An 18,174-nucleotide genomic window follows, 5' to 3' on the forward strand; every position below is an offset into this window, starting at 1 on the left:
CAAAAAAAAAAAAAAAAAAAAAAAAAAAAAAAAAAAGTTAATCTCTCAGAATTCGAAGTTATAGCTAAAATAATTACCTAGAAGAAAAGAGAGCTCTATTGACCAAGCCAAAAATATCTCATTGTATCATCATGACAAATTTAAAAGTAATTCATAGAATTATTTCACCATTTATAGGTAACATCTGTTATTTGTTTTGGAGACTAAGTCACTAAAAAGTTCAAATCCAACTCAAAGAGAAATCACTCACCTCTGGAGATTTCTGTATATTCTGGAATACAGCATAGGCAATAAGTGAACTTGAACCTATAACACTGAGAGATTTAGAAGATGATTGATCATTAAAGAGGACAATGGAGTGCCATAGTTTTTGCTATTAATTTTGGGATTTTTTTTTTACAGTTTTATTGGCATGATTGATATAAAATAAACTGCATTAAAAAAAATTTTTAGACACGGGGTTTTGCTATGTCAGCCAGGATGGAGTGCAGTGGTGCCATTATAGCTCAACGTAACCTTGAACCCCTGGGCCCCAGTGATCCTCCTGTCTCAGCTTCCTTAATAGCTAGGACTAGAGGTGTGCATCACCACAACTGGCTAATTATTTTATTTTTTGTAGAGGCAGGATCTTGCTATATTGCCCAGGCTGGTCTCAAACTCCTGGCCTCATGGGATCTTCCCACTTTGGCCTCTCAAGCACTGAGATTGCAGGTGTGAGCCACCATGCCCAGCCCTGCACATATTTTTTTATTTTTATTTTTATTTTTAGAGACAGGGTCTCCTTCTGTCACCCAGATTAGAGCACAGTGGTATAATCACAGCTCACTGCAGCCTCTAACTCCTGGACTAAAGTGATCTTCCCACCTCAGTCTCCTGAGTAGCTGGAACTACGGGCATCTGCTACCATGCCCAGCTCGTTTTTAAAAATTTTTTTTGTAGAGACAGGGTCTCACTATGTTGCCCAGGCTGGTCTCAAACTCCTGGGCTCAGGTCATCCTCCTGCCTTGGCCTCTAAAAATGCTGGGATTACAGGCATGGGTCACCATATCCAGCCAATATTTTTAAACAAATATAGAATGCTTCACAAATTTGCATGTTCTCCTTATCCAGAGGCCATGTCAATCTTTTTTTTCTTTTTTTTTAATTTGTTTTGAGATAGGGTCTTGCTCTGTCAACCAGGCTGGAGTGCAGTGGCACAATCACAGCTCCTCTTGAGTAGCTGGAACTACAGGCATATACCACATGTCCAGCTATTTTTATGGCTTTTTGTTTTCTGTTTTGTTTTTTGTAGGGCCAGGGTTTCACCATGTTGCCCAGGATGGTCTCAAATTCCTGAACTCAAGCGATCTGCCTACCTCAGTCTCCCAAAGTGTTGGGATTATAGGTGTGAGCTCAGACCCACCTATTTTCTCTGTGTCATTCCAATTTTTAGTATAGATACTGCTTAAGTAAGCACTTTGCTATTGATTTTGCAATTGATCCTGTTGACCAGGTTGTCCACTGATGTTCAGATGTTATCCTTTAATCAGTTTTTTGTTATTATTGTTGTTAATGTTGTCATTTTATTAGTAAGAAGGTATCAACATGATAAAGAATATCATTTCTCTTTAACTAAAGAGTAAAAGCAAATCCCTGAGGGGGAAATGTGGAAAACTACAGAATTGACCAATTGTGCTTATACTAGTTTAGTTATATGAGATTAAATAAACATACCTCAGAGTAGCCATGACAAATTGTATCCACTGTATTGCAGGAAAAACCTAAATAAAACAAGGAAAAAAGAATACAATTAAACCTTTTACATTGAATATTCAACCTAACTCTATGTTCATTATTACCTATCTATACAGCATAAATTTTCTTCAAAGCCTAATTGTATTCAAAGCCTCAAAACATACTACAAGCCTGAGAATGAGTCAAAAGGCTGAACAGGCCCCTGGAAAGACAAGGTGTTCCTTTTTTCCTCTCTTATTTCTGTTTCTCTGGGAAATAGTATGATTTTTAAAAAAATAGAGATGTGAATTAAAAATGACTAAATGAAAAAAGTAAGCTAGCCAGGCTGTGGCTCATACCTGTAATCCCGACACTTTGAGAGGCTGAGGTAAAAGGATCACTTGAGGCCAGAAGTTTAAGAAAAAAGAAACCTGGGTGAGAAACTAATAAAAGGAAGAACAAAATGGAGGGGGGGGGTAGGAAAAATGTTGAGAGAGAATACAGAGATGTGTGGAAAGAATAGGTAAGAGAAAAGACAAATACTAGAGTTCACTGATAGGAAGAAAGAGGAAAGAGAATAATAGTAAAACAGAGAAACTGAAGAAAAGTTAGTAGTATGGAGAGAGAGACTGTGAGTGAAAAATGCAGAACAGGAAAGAAGAAAGGGAGAATACAAAGGAAGAGAGGGAGAGCTTCTGACCTTACCAGGTCCCAACTGTCCTCCAGAATGCTCGCCTCTAGTGGAAAGGTCATAGGGACTTCAGTCCCAGCTACCCTTGAGCAGCCGATCCTTTCTAGTCAGGTTCTGAATCCTGAAGCAGTGAACAGGTGGCTCCACCTCTACCCCAGTTGGGCTCCTCCTTTACCTAATCCTGCCCTGTACCTTGAGGGCAAGGAGAGAGGTACTGACAAGTGCAGGAGAAAGCCAAGCAGAAAGAATGAAAACAGAAAGACCAGGTGACAGGAAAACAAAGTTGTAAGTGGCATTAGGAATTCAAAGGAGCAAGAGGCAGAGTAATAAAAAACAGACAGATACAGAAGGGGCAGGATTGAGAAAAAAAGAATGAGTCATAGTGAAAAGATAAATAAAGCTGCAATAGAGAAATGGAACTAAAAAAAGGGGTGGGGGGAGAAATAAATGAGATAGAAAGGAAGTCTCCCTAAAATTTGCCCTTGTTTAGAGACAGAAGCCTGTGATGGAAAAGAGAGATTGTATATTCACTCAATTAATAAAGTTTTAGTAATACTAGTGGAAAGCTGAGGTGGTTATTAATGTTTGTCATAAATTACATTATTCATTAATACACTGATGCTTAAATATCAACTTTGTGCAAAGCAGTGTGTTATGGAAGATATAAAGATAAATAAGATACAGACCCAGCCTTCTAACAGCTTATAATATAGTAGGAAAAATGGCCTGAATACCAAAAATCCAAATGATCTGCACACAGCAAGAATATACCTACACAGAGTAGCATTCAAAGAGGATTTGGAAGAACTGATAAAATTTGGACAAAGACTGGAGGAAAAAAGAGAGCAGAAGAAAGACCAATTTATCTTTCATCTAGCCATAATTGCATATAGTCTACAAATCCTTATTGATAATAAATTAAATCACTTGCATGACTAGAGTAATTTAAATACATGATTAATTTATTCATATCAGGTTAAAATTACAGTCCAAAGCAAAACAAAACACAGCCAGATGCAATGTCATGCACCTGTCATCCTGGCTACTTGGGAGGTGGAGGCAGAGGGTCTCTTGAGGTCAGGAGTTTGAGGCTGCAGTGTGCTATGACTATTCCTATGAACAGTCATTGCACTCCAACCTGGGCAGCACAGCAAAACACCATTTCTAAAACAAAATAAAACACGGCCAGCTGTGCTGGCCCACGCCTGTAATCCCAGCACTTTGGGAGGTCAAGTCGGGTGGATCACTTGAGGTTAGGAATGTGAGACCAGCCTGGCCAACATGGCAAAACCTTGTCTCTACTAAAAATACCAATATTAGCCAGGCAGGGTGGCATGCACCTGTAATCCCAGCTACTCGGGAGGCTGAGGCATGAGAATCACTTGAACCCAGGAGGTGGAGGCTGCAGTGAGCCAAGATCATGGCACTGCACTCCAGCCTGGATGATAGAGTGAGACTCCATCTCAAAATAAATAAATAAATAAAAATAAAACAAAACAGAAACCAAACCAAACAAAACAAAAAGATTATAGTCTATAGTGGAAGACCAGACATTGTTAAATAAAGGTTACATTCTAATCACTTTGCTTAAATTGTTAGGTAAACAAATAAATAAAAATACCAGGAAATTTCTAGATCAGAAAACCCCAGCATAAGGTCTTAGGAAGTATTTTAAGGCCTCTACTCACACATCTTACCTCATAAAGGTGAGGAGACTACTGACAGTTTCACCAAGTGATAAGAAAATGCTTTGAGACAAAGGACTGTTGTTTCAGTCAAGAACAAATCTCATGTTTTTCAGAGAACAGCCATGCCAAATTAGTCTGCTGCTCTTGTCAGGACAATCAATGATGAATAACTTTTCTCTTTGGCATTCTCTTCTAAAACATCTATACCATCTAACAACATTTGGGGATTTACTTTCCAGTTTTTCTATCAGAATCAATCCCCTGCTTGCTGTATATTCAGTACTTTGTCCCTTTGAAGTATCTTTGGAAACAATCTTGCCATCTTCCTTTTCTAAAAAGGCTAACCCAAGCTCAAATGATGAAGTAGGTGATATTTACTTTCAGTTTTCCTTTATCTCTTTTTAGCAAAAAGCTTCTTGCATGCCTGCAGTCCCAACTACTCAGCAGGCTGAGGCAGGAGGATCTCTTGAGGTCGAGAGGTCCAGGCTGCAGTGAGCTGTGTTTGCACCATTGCACTCACACTCCAGCCTGGGTGACAGAGTGAAACCCTGTGTTTATAACAAAAAAAAAAAAAAAAAAAAGGCCGGGTGTGGTGGCTCACACCTATAATCCTAATACTTTCAGAGGCCAAGGCGGGTAGATCACAAGGTCAGGAGTTCAAGACTAGCCTGGCCAAGATGGTACAACCCCATCTCTACTAAAAATACAAAAATTAGCTGGGTATGGTGGCAGGCGCCTGGAATCCCAGCTACTAGGGAGGCTGAAACAGAGAATTGCTTGAACCCGGAAGGCAGAAGTTGCAGTAAGCCAAGATCATGCCATTGCACTCCAGCCTGGATGACAGAACGAGACTTCATCTCAAAAATAAAAAATAAATGAAAGCTCCTTAGCAAGTTCAAACCTATCCCAATTCTTAACTTACTGGGCTACTATATATTACATATCAACTGAAGTTAACACATATTCATAAAATTGCTATCATGAACAAGTTACTCAAAGTCAAGAAAGACACTTGCCTTTGTAAAATATTTTTATTTAACCAAAAAGTTTTCTAAAAATAACATGTAAAGATTTCTAAGGCCAGGCATGGTGGAGCATGCCTGTAATCCCACCACTTTGGGAGGCCGAGGTGGGTGGATCACCTGAGGTCAGGAATTCAAGACCAGCCTGACTTAACATGGTGAAATCCCATCTTTACTAAATACAAATAATTAGCTGGGCATGGTGGCGGGTGCCTGTAATGCCAGCTATCTACTCAGGAGGCTGAGGCAGGAGAATTGCTTGAACCCAGGAGGTGGAGGTTGCAGTGAGCCAAGATTGTACCATTGCACTCCAGCCTGGGCAACAAGAGCGAAACTCCATCTCAAAAAAAAAAAAAAAAAGATTTCTAGTAACAACAGCTACCAGTTATGAAGTGCTTTTGAGTTGTATCTTAGTAACATTATTGCCAATAAAATGAAGTTTGGAACAAAAGCAAGGAAGGAAATGGCCAGTGCTAGAATTCATGGTGTAATGATTAATGGATATGTTTCTGTCTGACTAAAAAGGATAATAAAGTATAAAACAAACATTGTAAGAGGGAACTGAAGATAAAGATTGTAAGAGAGCACTTGACTACTCTAAATAAATCCACCACTCCTGGACTGAACAAATTACACTCCAGAATTTTTATAAAACTTGCCAGTTAACCTAATAAACCATTTGAGAAAAATTTGAGAGTTCATGTAAAAATGGGAAAGTTGCTAGAAACCTGGTGATAACTAAATTAAAGGCAAAAAGATGGTGAAATCTGCAAACCAAACCATACATCAAGGATCTTAGTATTGATCCCAAATAAGAATCTAGAATGAATTGTCCAAAAGATGTGTTTGCAAACAATTAGGAAAAAAAAAGTAACTGCTAAGTCGGCATGGGTTTACTTAAAAAAAAAAAAAAAAAAAAAAAAAAAAGGCTGGGTGCAGTGGGTCACACCTATAATCTCAACACTGGAGGTCAAGGCAGGAAGGATCACTTGAGACTAGGAGGTCAAGATCGGCCCAGACAACACAATAAAACCCCATCTCTACAAAAAATACAAAAATCAGTCAGGCATGGTGGCACATGCCTATAGTCCTAGCTACTATAAAGGCTGAGATAGAAGAACTGTTTGAGCCCAGGAGTTTGAGGCTGCAGTGAATCATGATTGCATCACTGCACTCCAGCCTGGGCAACAGAGGGAGAACCTGTCTCAAAATAATAATAATAATAATAATAATGCCAGACTAATCCATTCTCTTTTTGGATAGAATTACTAGACATATATCTGAAATTCTGACAAAGCATTTGGTGAGACATTTCATGCAATAAAAATTAGAAAACAGGCCAGGTGCGGTGGCTCATGCCTATAATCCCAGCACTTTGGGAGGCTGAGATAGGCAGATCATCCGAGGTCAGGAGTTCAAGATCAGCCTGGCCAACATGGACAAACCCATCTTTACTAAAAATACAAAAATTAGCCAGGTGTGGTGGCACACACCTGTAATCCCAGCTACCAGGGAGGCTGAGGCAGAAGAATTGCTTGGACCCGGGAGGCGGAGGTTGCAGCGAGCCAAGATAGTGCCACTACGCTCCACCTTGATAGTGGATGGTAACAGAGCGACTCCATCTTAAAAAAAAAAAAAAATTAGAAAATATAGGCTGGATGCAATGACTCATGCTGTAATCACAGTTACTCAGGAGACTGAGGTGGAAGGGTCCCTTGAGCCCAGGAGTTTGAGGCTTCAGTGAGTTACAATCACACCACTGCACTTCATTCAGCCTGGGTGACACGGTAAGATCCTGTCTCCACAAAAAATAAAGTAAAAAATTACCCAGGTATGGTGGCACATGCCTGTAGTCCTAGAAACTCGGGAGGCTGAGGTGGGAGGATAACTTGAGTTTGAGGTTACAAAGAATTATGATCACACCACATAATGAGACCCTGTCTCTTAAAAAGAAAAAAGAAAAACAAAGTAAACAAAGTAGAAGCATAATGAAGGTCATTCACTGCACAAATAAACCTAAGGGAATGCTAAGTAATTGATCAATATTAACCTAGCAATGACTTCTATTGATATGAACCAGCATACTGACTTGGCATTGTTCCGTAAAACACTTTCATCAATGACTTGAAATAAAACATAGTGAGCATATCTATCAAATGAGTATTACGTATCTATTGTTGCATAACAATTTTCTACAAATTTGGTGGCTTAAAATATACATTTATTATCTCACAGCTTCTGTGGGTCAGAAGTCCATAGCATGGCTTAACTAGGTCCTCTGCTTCAGGGTCTCTCAAAAGGCTATAATCAAGATTCAGCCACAGGTAGAGCCTCCCTCATTTGACGGCTCAAATAGGGAAGAATCTGGCTCCAAGCTCATGTCATTGTTGTAATTCAGTTCTATGAGGGCTGTTAGACTGAGGGCCTCAGTTCCTAGCTGTTACCAAAAGGCTTCACTCAGTTCCTTGCCATGTGGACTTCTGCAAGATCTTCTCCCAGAAAGATGGAAGGTACAATCTTATGTAAACAAATCACTGAAGCAAGATCCCATCACCTTTCCCATATTGTTTTGGTCACAGATCTTACTAAGGGATTATACAAGAACACGAATATCCAGAGGCAGAGATCACTGGAGGTCATCTTAAGAGTCTGCCTACCACTGTGTATTCCTCCAACACGTCAAGCATTTTTCCACTTCACATCATTTGCAATAGTTGTTTCCTCTGTCTTGAGTGCCCCTTCCTCCAGATAATCACAATGGGGTCCTTCTCATCCTTCAAGTATCAGCTCAACTATCATCTCTGAAATGTAACGTTTATCAAATTTCCAAGTATCTTGGTTATATGTTTGTTGTCAGATTCCCCCAATAGACTATAACTTCCTTGAGGGCAGGTAACTTATCTGTTGTGTTCTAAATAAAATGCTATTTATAATAATACCTGTAGTTGTCGAGGTTTTGAAATGTGGCCAATCCAAGTTGAGACATGTTGTAAGTGTAAATATCCACTGAATTTCAAAGCATAAAACAAAGGGTGTAAAATATCTCAATGACATATTTATATTGATTGTATGTTGCAAGGATATTTGGGATATTATCTAACTTTTTTTTTTTTTTTGAGACAGAGTCTTGCTCTGTTGTCCAGTCTGGAGTGCAGTGGTGCAATCTCAGCTCACTGCAACCCCCACCTCCCGGGTTCAAGCAATTCTCCTGTGTCAGCCTCCTAAGTAGCTGGGACTACAGGTGCCAGCCACCACGCCTGGCTAATTTTTGCATTTTTAGTAGAGACAGGGTTTTACCATGTTGGCCAGGCTGGTCTCAAACTCCTGATCCCAAGTGATCCACCTGCCTCGGCCTCCCAAAGTGCTGGGATTACAGGCATGAGCCACCGCGCCTGGCCTATTATCTAAATTATTATACAAGATTATTTTGGATATCTGGAGATACAATATCTCCAGTACCTAAAACAGTGCTTAGAAGAGGCACTCAGTATTTGTTGAATATTCACTCAACAATGTACCAAACTTGTGAGGAATGACAGACTTAAGATCTAAAAAGATCTAAACACTTCAGAATGAGTTTTATTAAATAAAAGTTAATAGAAATAAATGTAAGTATACTGTACTTGGGTCTAAAAAACCAACAGGGCAGACATTAAGATGAAGAATATAACAATTACCTTATTTTTAAGCCTTAAGTGGTACTATCCAATAGAAACATAACGCGAGTCACATATGTAATCTTAAATTTTCTAAAAGCAACATAAAAAAGCAAGAAAAAATAGGTGACTTTTTTTTTTTTTTTTTGAGACAGGGTCTCACTCTGTCACTGTTGCTTAATTATAATGGTACAATCATAGCTCACTGCAGCATCAAACTTCTGGGCCCAGAGATCCTCCCATCTCTGCCTCCCAAGTAGCTAGGAATGTGTGCCTCCTAGCTGCTATCATGCCTGGCTGATTTTTAAATTTGTTGTAGAGATGAGGTATTGCTGTGTTGACCAGGCTGGTCTCAAGTTATCCTCTAGCCTTGGCCTCCCAAAGTGTTGGGATTACAGGCGTGAGCCACTGCACCCGACTGAAATTAATTTTAATAATACACTTATTGGCTGGGTGGGGTGGCTCACACCTGTAGTCCCAGAACTTTGGGAGGCCAAGGTAAGCGAATCGCTTGAGCTCAGGAGTTCAAGACCAGACAACATGGTGAAACCCCATTTCTACAAAAAAAATACAAAAATGAGCTGGGCTTCGTGGCATGCGCCTTCGGTTCCAGCTACTCAAGAGGTGGAGGCAGGAGGTTTGCTTGACCCCAGAGGTGGGGGATTGGGGTGAGGCTGAGGTTGCAGTGAGTCAAGATCGGGCCACTGCATGCCAACCTGGGTGACAGTGAGATCCTGTCTCAAAAAATAATAATAACACATTTTATTTAACTGCAGTATCCCAATTATTATCACTGCAATGTGTGATCAATGTAAGTATGTCATTGAGATATTTTACATCTTTAATTTTGTACTTTGAAATTCAGTGGGTAGTTACACTTCCATGTCTCAACTTGGATTGGGTACATTTCAAAAGTTCAGTTGCTACATGTATTATTATAAATGCATTTCTATTTAGACAGCTTTTACAACTAGGTTATGGAGGCTGTTACATTTGGATTTTATCCTGCAGAAGTGCCATTATAAATTCCTGAGCATTATAAAGGCTTTAGTGAGTACATACTTTATGCCAGGCACCACTCTCAATGCTTCATATGCATTAACTAATTTCATCTACTCACAATCCTATCAATTATTATTATTATCCTAATTTTACATGATAAAATTGTGAGTATTAACACAATGGCAATATACAGGACTAAAAGATGAGACTGACAAGAGTTAGGTTATTTTTATTTACTTACTTATATCCCTCTTTGACTTAGATAATATTTCAGGTCATTTACAAAACTACATAAATAAGACAAAATAACATGAGTTGAAAGTGGGACAAAAGAAGGAACATTTCTGCTGATGTGACTTGATTCCTGAATGTTAAACTCTAAGTTTTTAAATGTTATTTTATTGCAAAAACAATATTAACATAATAGAAATTCAAAGTAAAAAGTTTCCTGTAGTCCTATTATCTCGCTAAAACCATGATTTAATTCTTGCCTATATGCATATTCCATTTTTACAAATTTGCAGTAACTGCAGCTAGTATTTTACATTCTATTCTTTTTCTCAGCATTATGCCATAATTTTTTCCTTTTATTAGAGTCTTATGTGCTTTCTCTCCACTCCCTCAGACTGTACCCAATGTTAAATCCTAGTGTATTTCTCTGTATTTTTTCTCTATGCTCAGCAATACACATCCAAATATATACACACATACATGGCAAGGGGTATTGCTGAGGTGGCAGGGTTTTTAAAAATGAGATCATGTTTCTGTACACACTGCTTTTCACACTATTTCACAGATATCTTTCTGCTTTAATAGAAATAGTTATAATCCATTTTGATTGCTACATAATATTCCACATAAAATCATTTATCCAGCAATTCTTCTAATGATGGACATGTAGATTATTTTTGTTTTCTGCAAACAATGCTGCAATAAACATCCCAACACATATAACCTCCTTCTGTGCTGATTTGTTGTTGTTGTTAGAGGCAAGGTCTCATTATGTTGCCCAGGCTGGTCTCAAACTCCTGCAATAAACATCCCAACACATATAACCTCCTTCTGTGCTGATTTGTTGTTGTTGTTAGAGGCAAGGTCTCATTATGTTGCCCAGGCTGGTCTCAAACTCCTGGGCTCAAGGGTCCTCCCACCTCAGCCTCCTGAGTAGCTGGGACCACAGGCATGTGCCACCATGTCTAGCTAAAAGTTGTTTAAACTGCTTGTAGAGATGGGGTCTCCCTATGTTGCCCACACTGGTCTTGACCTCTTGGGTTCAAGCATCTTCTTGCCTCAGGCTCCTAAAGTGCTGGGATTACAGGTGTGAGGCACTGCATTTGGCCTTAATCTCATTTTTTCCATGAACTTTTTGAAGTCCGCTTGCATGTGGTCCAAGAAGGGAATGTAAAAAGAGCCAAAAGTATTTTGAGACACAGACATGGGATAGTTTCTCCTTCAGACAAAAAAAAAAAAAAAAAAAAAAAAAATTAGGCCTCATAGGAAAGATAATAAGCAAAATTAAACTAAGCAAATTATATAGTCTGTTACAAGTTGAAAGTACTATGGAAAAATATAATGAGGGGAAAGGAGATGGAAAGCAGGGCAGTCAGGGAGAAGCAATTTTTTTTTTTTTTTTTTTTGAGGCGGAGTCTTGCTCTGTGGCCCGGACTGGAGTGCAGTGGCCGGATCTCAGCTCACTGCAAGCTCCGCCTCCCGGGTTTACGCCATTCTCCTGCCTCAGCCTCCCGAGTAGCTGAGACTACAGGCGCCCGCCACCTTGCCCAGCTAGTTTTTGTATTTTTAGTAGAGACGGGGTTTCACCGTGTTAGCCAGAATGGTCTCGATCTCCTGACCTTGTGATCCGCCCGTCTCGGCCTCCCAAAGTGCTGGGATTACAGGCTTGAGCCACCGCGCCCGGCCGGGAGAAGCAATTTTTAAAAGATGGTCAGGATAGGTCTCAGTAGGAGGTTGAGGTTTCAGCAAAGACTTAAGGGAAGTCAAGTAGTCAGCCATGTGGATATCCTAAAAGAAAGCGTTCCAGAGAGAGAAAATACAAAGGTCTTGAGGTAAGGGACATGCACTGTGTATACTAGGAATAGCAAAGAGGTCAGTGAAACTGGGGCCTCACTGGCTTAAGGACAGAAAAATGGGAGTTTATATATTAATTGCCTAAGCCAATCATGCTATTATTCTTCCTCTTCACTTCAGTTGCTATGCTGAGTCTTGTGGACATTCATGCAACATGCCCCTCCTCTTCACCTCCATACAACACCCAGGGTAACTCTTTTGATTTTCCACATCAGTGTCAACTGTGGGATTTTATGACTTCCAAAATATGCCGGAACTATACTCAGTTTATTTTTGTGGATCATCATCAAGGTCCTGAGGCCAAAAATCTAATTATTATTATTATTATTTTTTTTTTAGACGGAGTTTCACTCTTATTGCCCAGGCTGGAGTGATGGTGCAATCTCGGCTCACTGCAACCTCCACCTCCCAGATTCAAGCAATTCTCCTGCCTCAGCCTCCTGAGTAGCTAGGATTATAGGTGCCCGCCACTGCACCCAGCTAATTTTTGTATTTTTAGTAAAGACAGGGTTTCACCATGTTGGCCAGTCTGGTCTCGAACTTCTGACCTCAGGTGATCCATCTGCCTTGGCCTCCCAAAGCGCTAGGATTACAAGTGTGAGCCACCATGCCCAGCCCAAAAATCTAATTATATCTTAACACAACTGACTAGGACCAGAGTGCTAGTCAAAGGAAGGACTGGACAATTACTTTTGCAGTTTATAGCAAAAGTACCAATTTTTCCTTTCCCTATCCAACCAATCCACTTCCCTCACTTCTACAAAACCTACTTTTAGGTTGGGCATGGTGGCTCACGCCTGTAATCCCAGCACTTTGGGAGGCCAAGGCGAGTGGATCATTTGAGGTCAGGAGTTAAAGATGAGTCTGGCCAACATGGTGAAACCCCATCTCTACTAAAAATACAAAAAAAAAAAAAAAATTAGCCAGGTGTGGTGGCAGACGTCTGTAATAATCCCAGCTACTCAGGAGGCTGAGGTAGGAAAATCACTTGAACCCAGGAGGTGGAGGTTGCAGTGAGCTGAGGTCAGGCCTCTGAACTCCAGCCTGAGTGACCAAGTGACTGTCTCGAAAAAAATTAAAAAATAAAAAATAAAAACCTACTTCTAAACTAACCATGACTAGATAGTCACTGCTGATCAATTCTACTAACTAGGTATAACCAAAGTTATTTATACTGAGAAGTGAATAATTTTAGAAGTTTAAATGTTTTATAAAGACATTTTAAAACTCTTAATAGCTCCAGACTGTATAGACTACAGAACAGAAAATTCTTAGTTTGACTTCAAGATTCTCCCCTACCTGGGCTTAAAACTGTTTTACTATCTCCTGTTTTGAGAACTCCCTCCAACCAAGCCAGTCAGTATCCCAAAGCATTATGTTCATTCCCACATCTGCTCCTTTTCCACTTGTTCTCTAAAATGTTCTTTCTTCCAAGGCTTAACTCTATTTCCACCAACTACATAAAGCCTTGTTTCACCACCGTAATTCATAGTTTTCCCCTCTTCTAACTTCTATCACTTGTCTTGTAGCTCACAGTGTTACGGCATCTTTGGGATGTCCATTTTCTGGCCAGAAACCTCTGTGGCCACAGTGCCTTTGCCCAAGTTCTTGTCCTGCATCCAGGAAGAATGAGGTATGTGGACAATGAAGGGTGAAAAAGACAAAGATGAGCTTTATTGAGTGTTACAGCAGCTCACAGGAGACCTGCAGTGGGTAGTTCCTCTCTGTAGGCAGGTCGTCCATCGAGTATTCAGTTCTCAGTAGAGAGGAGGCCCTGGAGAGGGTGGCTCCTTTCTGCAACTGATCATCCTGATGTCTGCAGCTCTCAGAAGAGAAGAGGCCCTGGAGAGGGTGGCTCTTCTCTGCCCACAGGTTGTCTCTGCAGCTCTCAGCAGGGAGGGTAGGTCCTTTCTGCAACTGGTTGTTCCGTCATCTCCAACTATCAGCAGAGAGGGTAGCTTCTCTCTTAGGCTGGTTGACCCATAGGTCTCTGCCCTCTTGGTCCTCTGGCAGTCCTCTGCCCTGCTCTGGGTGAGCCCAGGGCTTTTATGGACCTCAGAGGGAAGTACATGCCGATTGGTCAATGGGCAGCCATGGCAGGCCAGAAGATGCACCACGAGTCCCTACTCCAGTCTGTAGGACTGGCAGCCTGGACCCCTGTCTTCAGGCCCTCCCTGACCTGAAGGTGGGGGTCTTACTGGGGACTCACCCTCTTCTATCCAGGAATCAATCTGCCTCCCACTGCCATTCTTGGCCCCAAGCCCGCTCTGACATTGGAGCAGGGCATGAGAGTGGAGAGAGGCCAGGCGGTGGGAGCAGACCCTCCTGAGCTTGCAGGGATTGTGGTAGGGTGTCTAGCTGGTCCCCCAAGAATGCAGGCTGCAGAGATGCCCAGGTCCTACACCTGAGAGGGCAGCCACAATGGCACCAGGGGCTCCTGCGTCAACCCAGAAGGGGCAGGGCTCCCACAGGCTTCATGGAGTCTGCAGCCCTAGTCATACCTCCCTGCTGCAGCTGGCTGCCATCAATAGGGCAAACTCAAATTTTTCTGAACTTCCCCAAACACATACACACACACGACTCTTTCAAAATTTATATATAATCAAACTGGTTGTCCATGATTGGATCCTGTTATCACTGATGACTATTTATACACATAAATTTTGGATACATACAATGGTTAATTATAGCAGTAAGTCCCTTACAATGTATTGCATATGTTCTCTTACCCTTACATGCATTTGTTCATCAAATCTTGTGAATTCTACCCTTTAAAAGTTTGTCAATTCCATACACACTTCTTCAGCCTTATTATGTCCTACTGTATAACCTTAACCTCTTCCAACTAGACTATTGCCATACCCCATTAATTGGCTTCAGTCCAATCTTCTCACTTCCAATCCATTCCCTTCATTCCTGAGTAATGTTGTTTTTGTTTTGAGACAGAGTCTTGCTCTGTTGACCAGACTGGAGTGCAGTGGCAGCAATTAGGGCTGACTGCAGCCTCGACCTCTCAGGTCCAAGTGATCCTGCTGCCTCAGTCTCCCAAGTACCTGGGACCACAGGCACACACTACCACACATGGCTAATTTTTCTACTTATCGTAGAGATGAGGTTTCATTACATTGCCCAGGCTGACCTGAGTGCTGTGTCTACACACAAATCTAACCTTATTCTCCTGATTAAAACTTCTGGTGACTCCAAACCCTTTAGCTTGGTGAGACCCTTTCAAATCCGCCCCATGGAAGCTCAGTAATAATCAACCAAAATAAAAAAGAGTGGCAGCAGCTGCTGCCCCAGTTCGCCTTTACACAGATTGATCTCAACCAGTTCCCCAATATGCCTGTGCATAATTTTCTCATTGCTAGAAATGCCCTGTTTCTCTTTGCCTCATGCACACTCCCTCTTATTTCAAGGTCCAGCTCAAAAGTCACCCCCTGTCTACAACTTCCTCTGATGCTCCTGAGCAGGGCTGGCTGAATCCCTGCCTTTTTACAATAAGCAAATACAGTCTTTTTTTCTTTTTTTTTTTTTCCTGAGACCTTGTCTCGCTCTGTCACCTAGGCTGAAGTGCAATGGTGCAATCTCGGCTCGCCCAAACCTCCGCCCCTTGAGTTCATGCAATTCTCCTGCCTCAGCCTCCTGAGTAGCTGGGATTACAGGCACGCGCCACCACATTCGCCTGATTTTTGTATTTTTAGTACAGACGGGGTTTCACCATGTTGGCCAGGCTGGTCTCGAACTGCTGACCTCAGGCAATCCACCTGCCTCGGCCTCCCAAAGTGCTGGGATTACAGGCGTGAGTCAACGCGTCCAGCCAGAATAATATTTTACAGCAATTACACTGCACTGCTTAGATCATTATTCCTATGCTGCCTCCTCCCCCAACAAGGTGCGTGCCTTCAACACAGAACTGTCTTGTTTCTGTCTATTCCGTAGCCTCGCAGGCAAAGCCAGGGTCTGGCACAAGCCAAGGACCGAGTGACTACCTGCGGAACATAATTAACAGAATTGCGTCTGGGGTTCCTGGAGGGTGGGCCTTGGCTGGGCGGATCCCAGGAGCCTGGCGTCTCCCAGGGGAGGCGCTCACCTCAGAGCGGGTCTAAGAGGGCCCTGCCTGCCACACTAACCGCCAAGCCTGGCCAAGAAGCTCAGGGAAGCCGCGTAGCCACTGCCCGCCTGGGTCAGGGCGGTGAGGAAGCCTGACTGATAATAATAGCTGAACTTGACTAATAGACTGACCTAGGGTTGGAGCGGGTCCCAACCAATTGCCTGACGGCCCAAAGTTAGTAAGAAGGGATGGCAGGACTTGTCATCTTCGAAGGAGAGGAAGGGCAGCAAAGGAATTCCTGCAGCGTTCCTACGCGCGCTTCGCGCCTCTTCTCACGCGCAGCAGGAAAGGAAGCGGACGAACCCGCCGGAAGACTCGCCGAGTGCGCGCACGCAGCAGCCCATTTTCCCGCCCCCAACGCAGCCGGCCAGTACCTTTTACCCAGGCCCTACGCGAGCTTCGCCGAGTACGCGTGCGCGGCAGCTTTCTCCCTCCTCCCCCCCGCCCCTCACGTGGCCCCACCCTCTCACCCTAGACAGACGGGAGCCTCCTGGGGTGTCCACGTGAGCGCGCGTGCCCCCCCCCCCCCCCCAGTCACGTGATCGCTGACTCCCGGCGTTCTCCACTACGGCTTACCTACCTCCCTCGCCCGGAACCCGGCGATATGGCTGCCGCTGTGCCCCGCGCCGCGTCTGTCTCCCCGCTGCTTCCCCTTCTCCTGGGCTTCCTGCTCCTCTCCGCTCCGCATGGCGGCAGCGGCCTGCACACTAAGGGCGCCCTTCCCCTGGATACGGTCACTTTCTACAAGGTAACAGGGGCGTGGGACGTCGCGCGCAGGTGCTGTCGGGCCGCCTGGAAGAGCGCGAGCCCGTGGATAGGCGCTGAACACCAGGAGCTGACGGGAGGTGGTCTGTAGCAATGGTCCCAGGGCTTCCCGGCGTCCTACAGGCCTAGTGGACTCTGAGCCGGGAGAATGTTATGACCACTGGGCATGCACGCTTCAGGGCCCTGGCGCACCCGTGGTTTTGCAGCATTTATACTTGCATCCTCCCTTGCAAAGATGCAGCCGAAGGAACTGGGTTCCCCTTCCCTTTACCTAGGGGGAGAGGGTGGTGCCTGGAGAGATCCAACCCTCGAGTCCCAAGTGGGAGAACCGGAGGGCGGTGCGAGGTCGACGCCACCGGGCTCCTGGCTGTGGTAGTGGGGAGGGGTTGGCGGGGAGAAATGCAGGCGCGTTAGCCTGCATGTTCGCGCCCCTCTTCCCCAGGGATGGATTGCAGCCTGCTTTGCATATGCAAACAATGATCAGATGTCATATATCTTGAATAGTGAAAGCGTGAAGATTAAGCTTCAGTTCAGCCACCCTGAAAAGCAGGGGCCCCTAACCACCAGGCCTGTCGGTGGCCTGTTAGAAACGGGGCCGCACAGCAGGAGGTGAGCAGCCCGTGACCGAGAATTACATCCTGAGCTCCACCTCCTGTCACATCAGCTGCGGCATTAGATTCTCATAGGAGCACGACCTTTATTGTGAACTGCGCATGTGAGGGATCCAGGTTGTGTGCTTCTTACGAGAATCTAATGCCTGATGATCTGAGGTGAAACAGGTTCATGTCGAAACCACCCAACCCCCCACCCCCGTGGAAAAATTGTCTTCCATGAAACCAGTCCTTGGTGCCAAAAAGGTTGGGGATAGCTGTTGTAGAAAACATCTTGGGGTTGGCAACAAAATGAATAAAATTGGGTCAAGGCATGGAAGAATTTGCCACTACCTCTGCCCTTCCCCCTTCCATTTTTCAGAATTAGGGATCCTGGCCTGGGTAAATGGACGGTTGGAAATGGTGGCAGAATGCAATACCTCAGTCCTAGTCCCCTCCTCTTGAACCTGTCTTCACCCATGAGCAGCTTTTAACTTCCTCTAGAAGATGGGCAAGCTTAGTGTTGCGAGAGAGCCAGTCATTTCATTTTTAGGTTTTGTACTCATTGTGGGGAAGTGAAACCAAGAAGTAGTTTTCTCCAGTGGTCGATGTCTTCCCTATTTTCAAACATTCCCTGTCATGGACTTGGAACGTGTAGCTCATTCAAGGCAAAGTTTCAAGAATTTAAAAGTGTAGGCTGGGCATAGTAGCTCACGCCTATAATCCCAGCACTTTGGGAGGCTGAGGTGGGTGGATCTCCTGAGGTCAGGCGAGACCAGCCTGACTAACAAGGTGAAACCCTGTCCCTACTAAAAATACAAAAATTAGCTGGGCGTTGTAGCAGGCACCTA

At 43.3% G+C, this 18,174-nt stretch overlaps 2 protein-coding genes across 4 annotated transcripts in view; one reads left to right on the forward strand and one right to left on the reverse strand.

Moving 5' to 3' along the window:
- TMEM116 (transmembrane protein 116) overlaps positions 1 to 16,315 on the reverse strand; it is a 93,185-nt gene extending 76,870 nt beyond the window's left edge. For both annotated transcript variants that reach the window (XM_026456570.1, XM_026456569.1), the window contains exons 1-3: positions 16,100 to 16,315; positions 1,714 to 1,760; positions 251 to 314 (exon numbers count right to left, since the gene is read on the reverse strand). In XM_026456570.1, coding sequence (XP_026312355.1) covers positions 251 to 314; positions 1,714 to 1,727 — 78 coding nt within the window. In that variant the 5' untranslated portion in view covers positions 1,728 to 1,760; positions 16,100 to 16,315. The remainder of the gene's footprint in view (positions 1 to 250; positions 315 to 1,713; positions 1,761 to 16,099) is intronic.
- A 104-nt stretch (positions 16,316 to 16,419) lies between these two features.
- ERP29 (endoplasmic reticulum protein 29) overlaps positions 16,420 to 18,174 on the forward strand; it is a 10,709-nt gene continuing 8,954 nt past the window's right edge. The window contains exon 1 of one of the 2 annotated variants that reach the window (XM_023203674.2): positions 16,420 to 16,716. In XM_023203674.2, the coding sequence (XP_023059442.1) occupies positions 16,573 to 16,716 (144 nt within the window). In that variant the 5' untranslated portion in view covers positions 16,420 to 16,572. The remainder of the gene's footprint in view (positions 16,717 to 18,174) is intronic. The other variant, XM_023203682.2, reaches the window with a different exon arrangement.

This window comes from Piliocolobus tephrosceles, chromosome 10 (genome assembly GCF_002776525.5).
Source record: "Piliocolobus tephrosceles isolate RC106 chromosome 10, ASM277652v3, whole genome shotgun sequence".
NCBI classification, from domain to species: Eukaryota; Metazoa; Chordata; class Mammalia; order Primates; family Cercopithecidae; genus Piliocolobus; species Piliocolobus tephrosceles.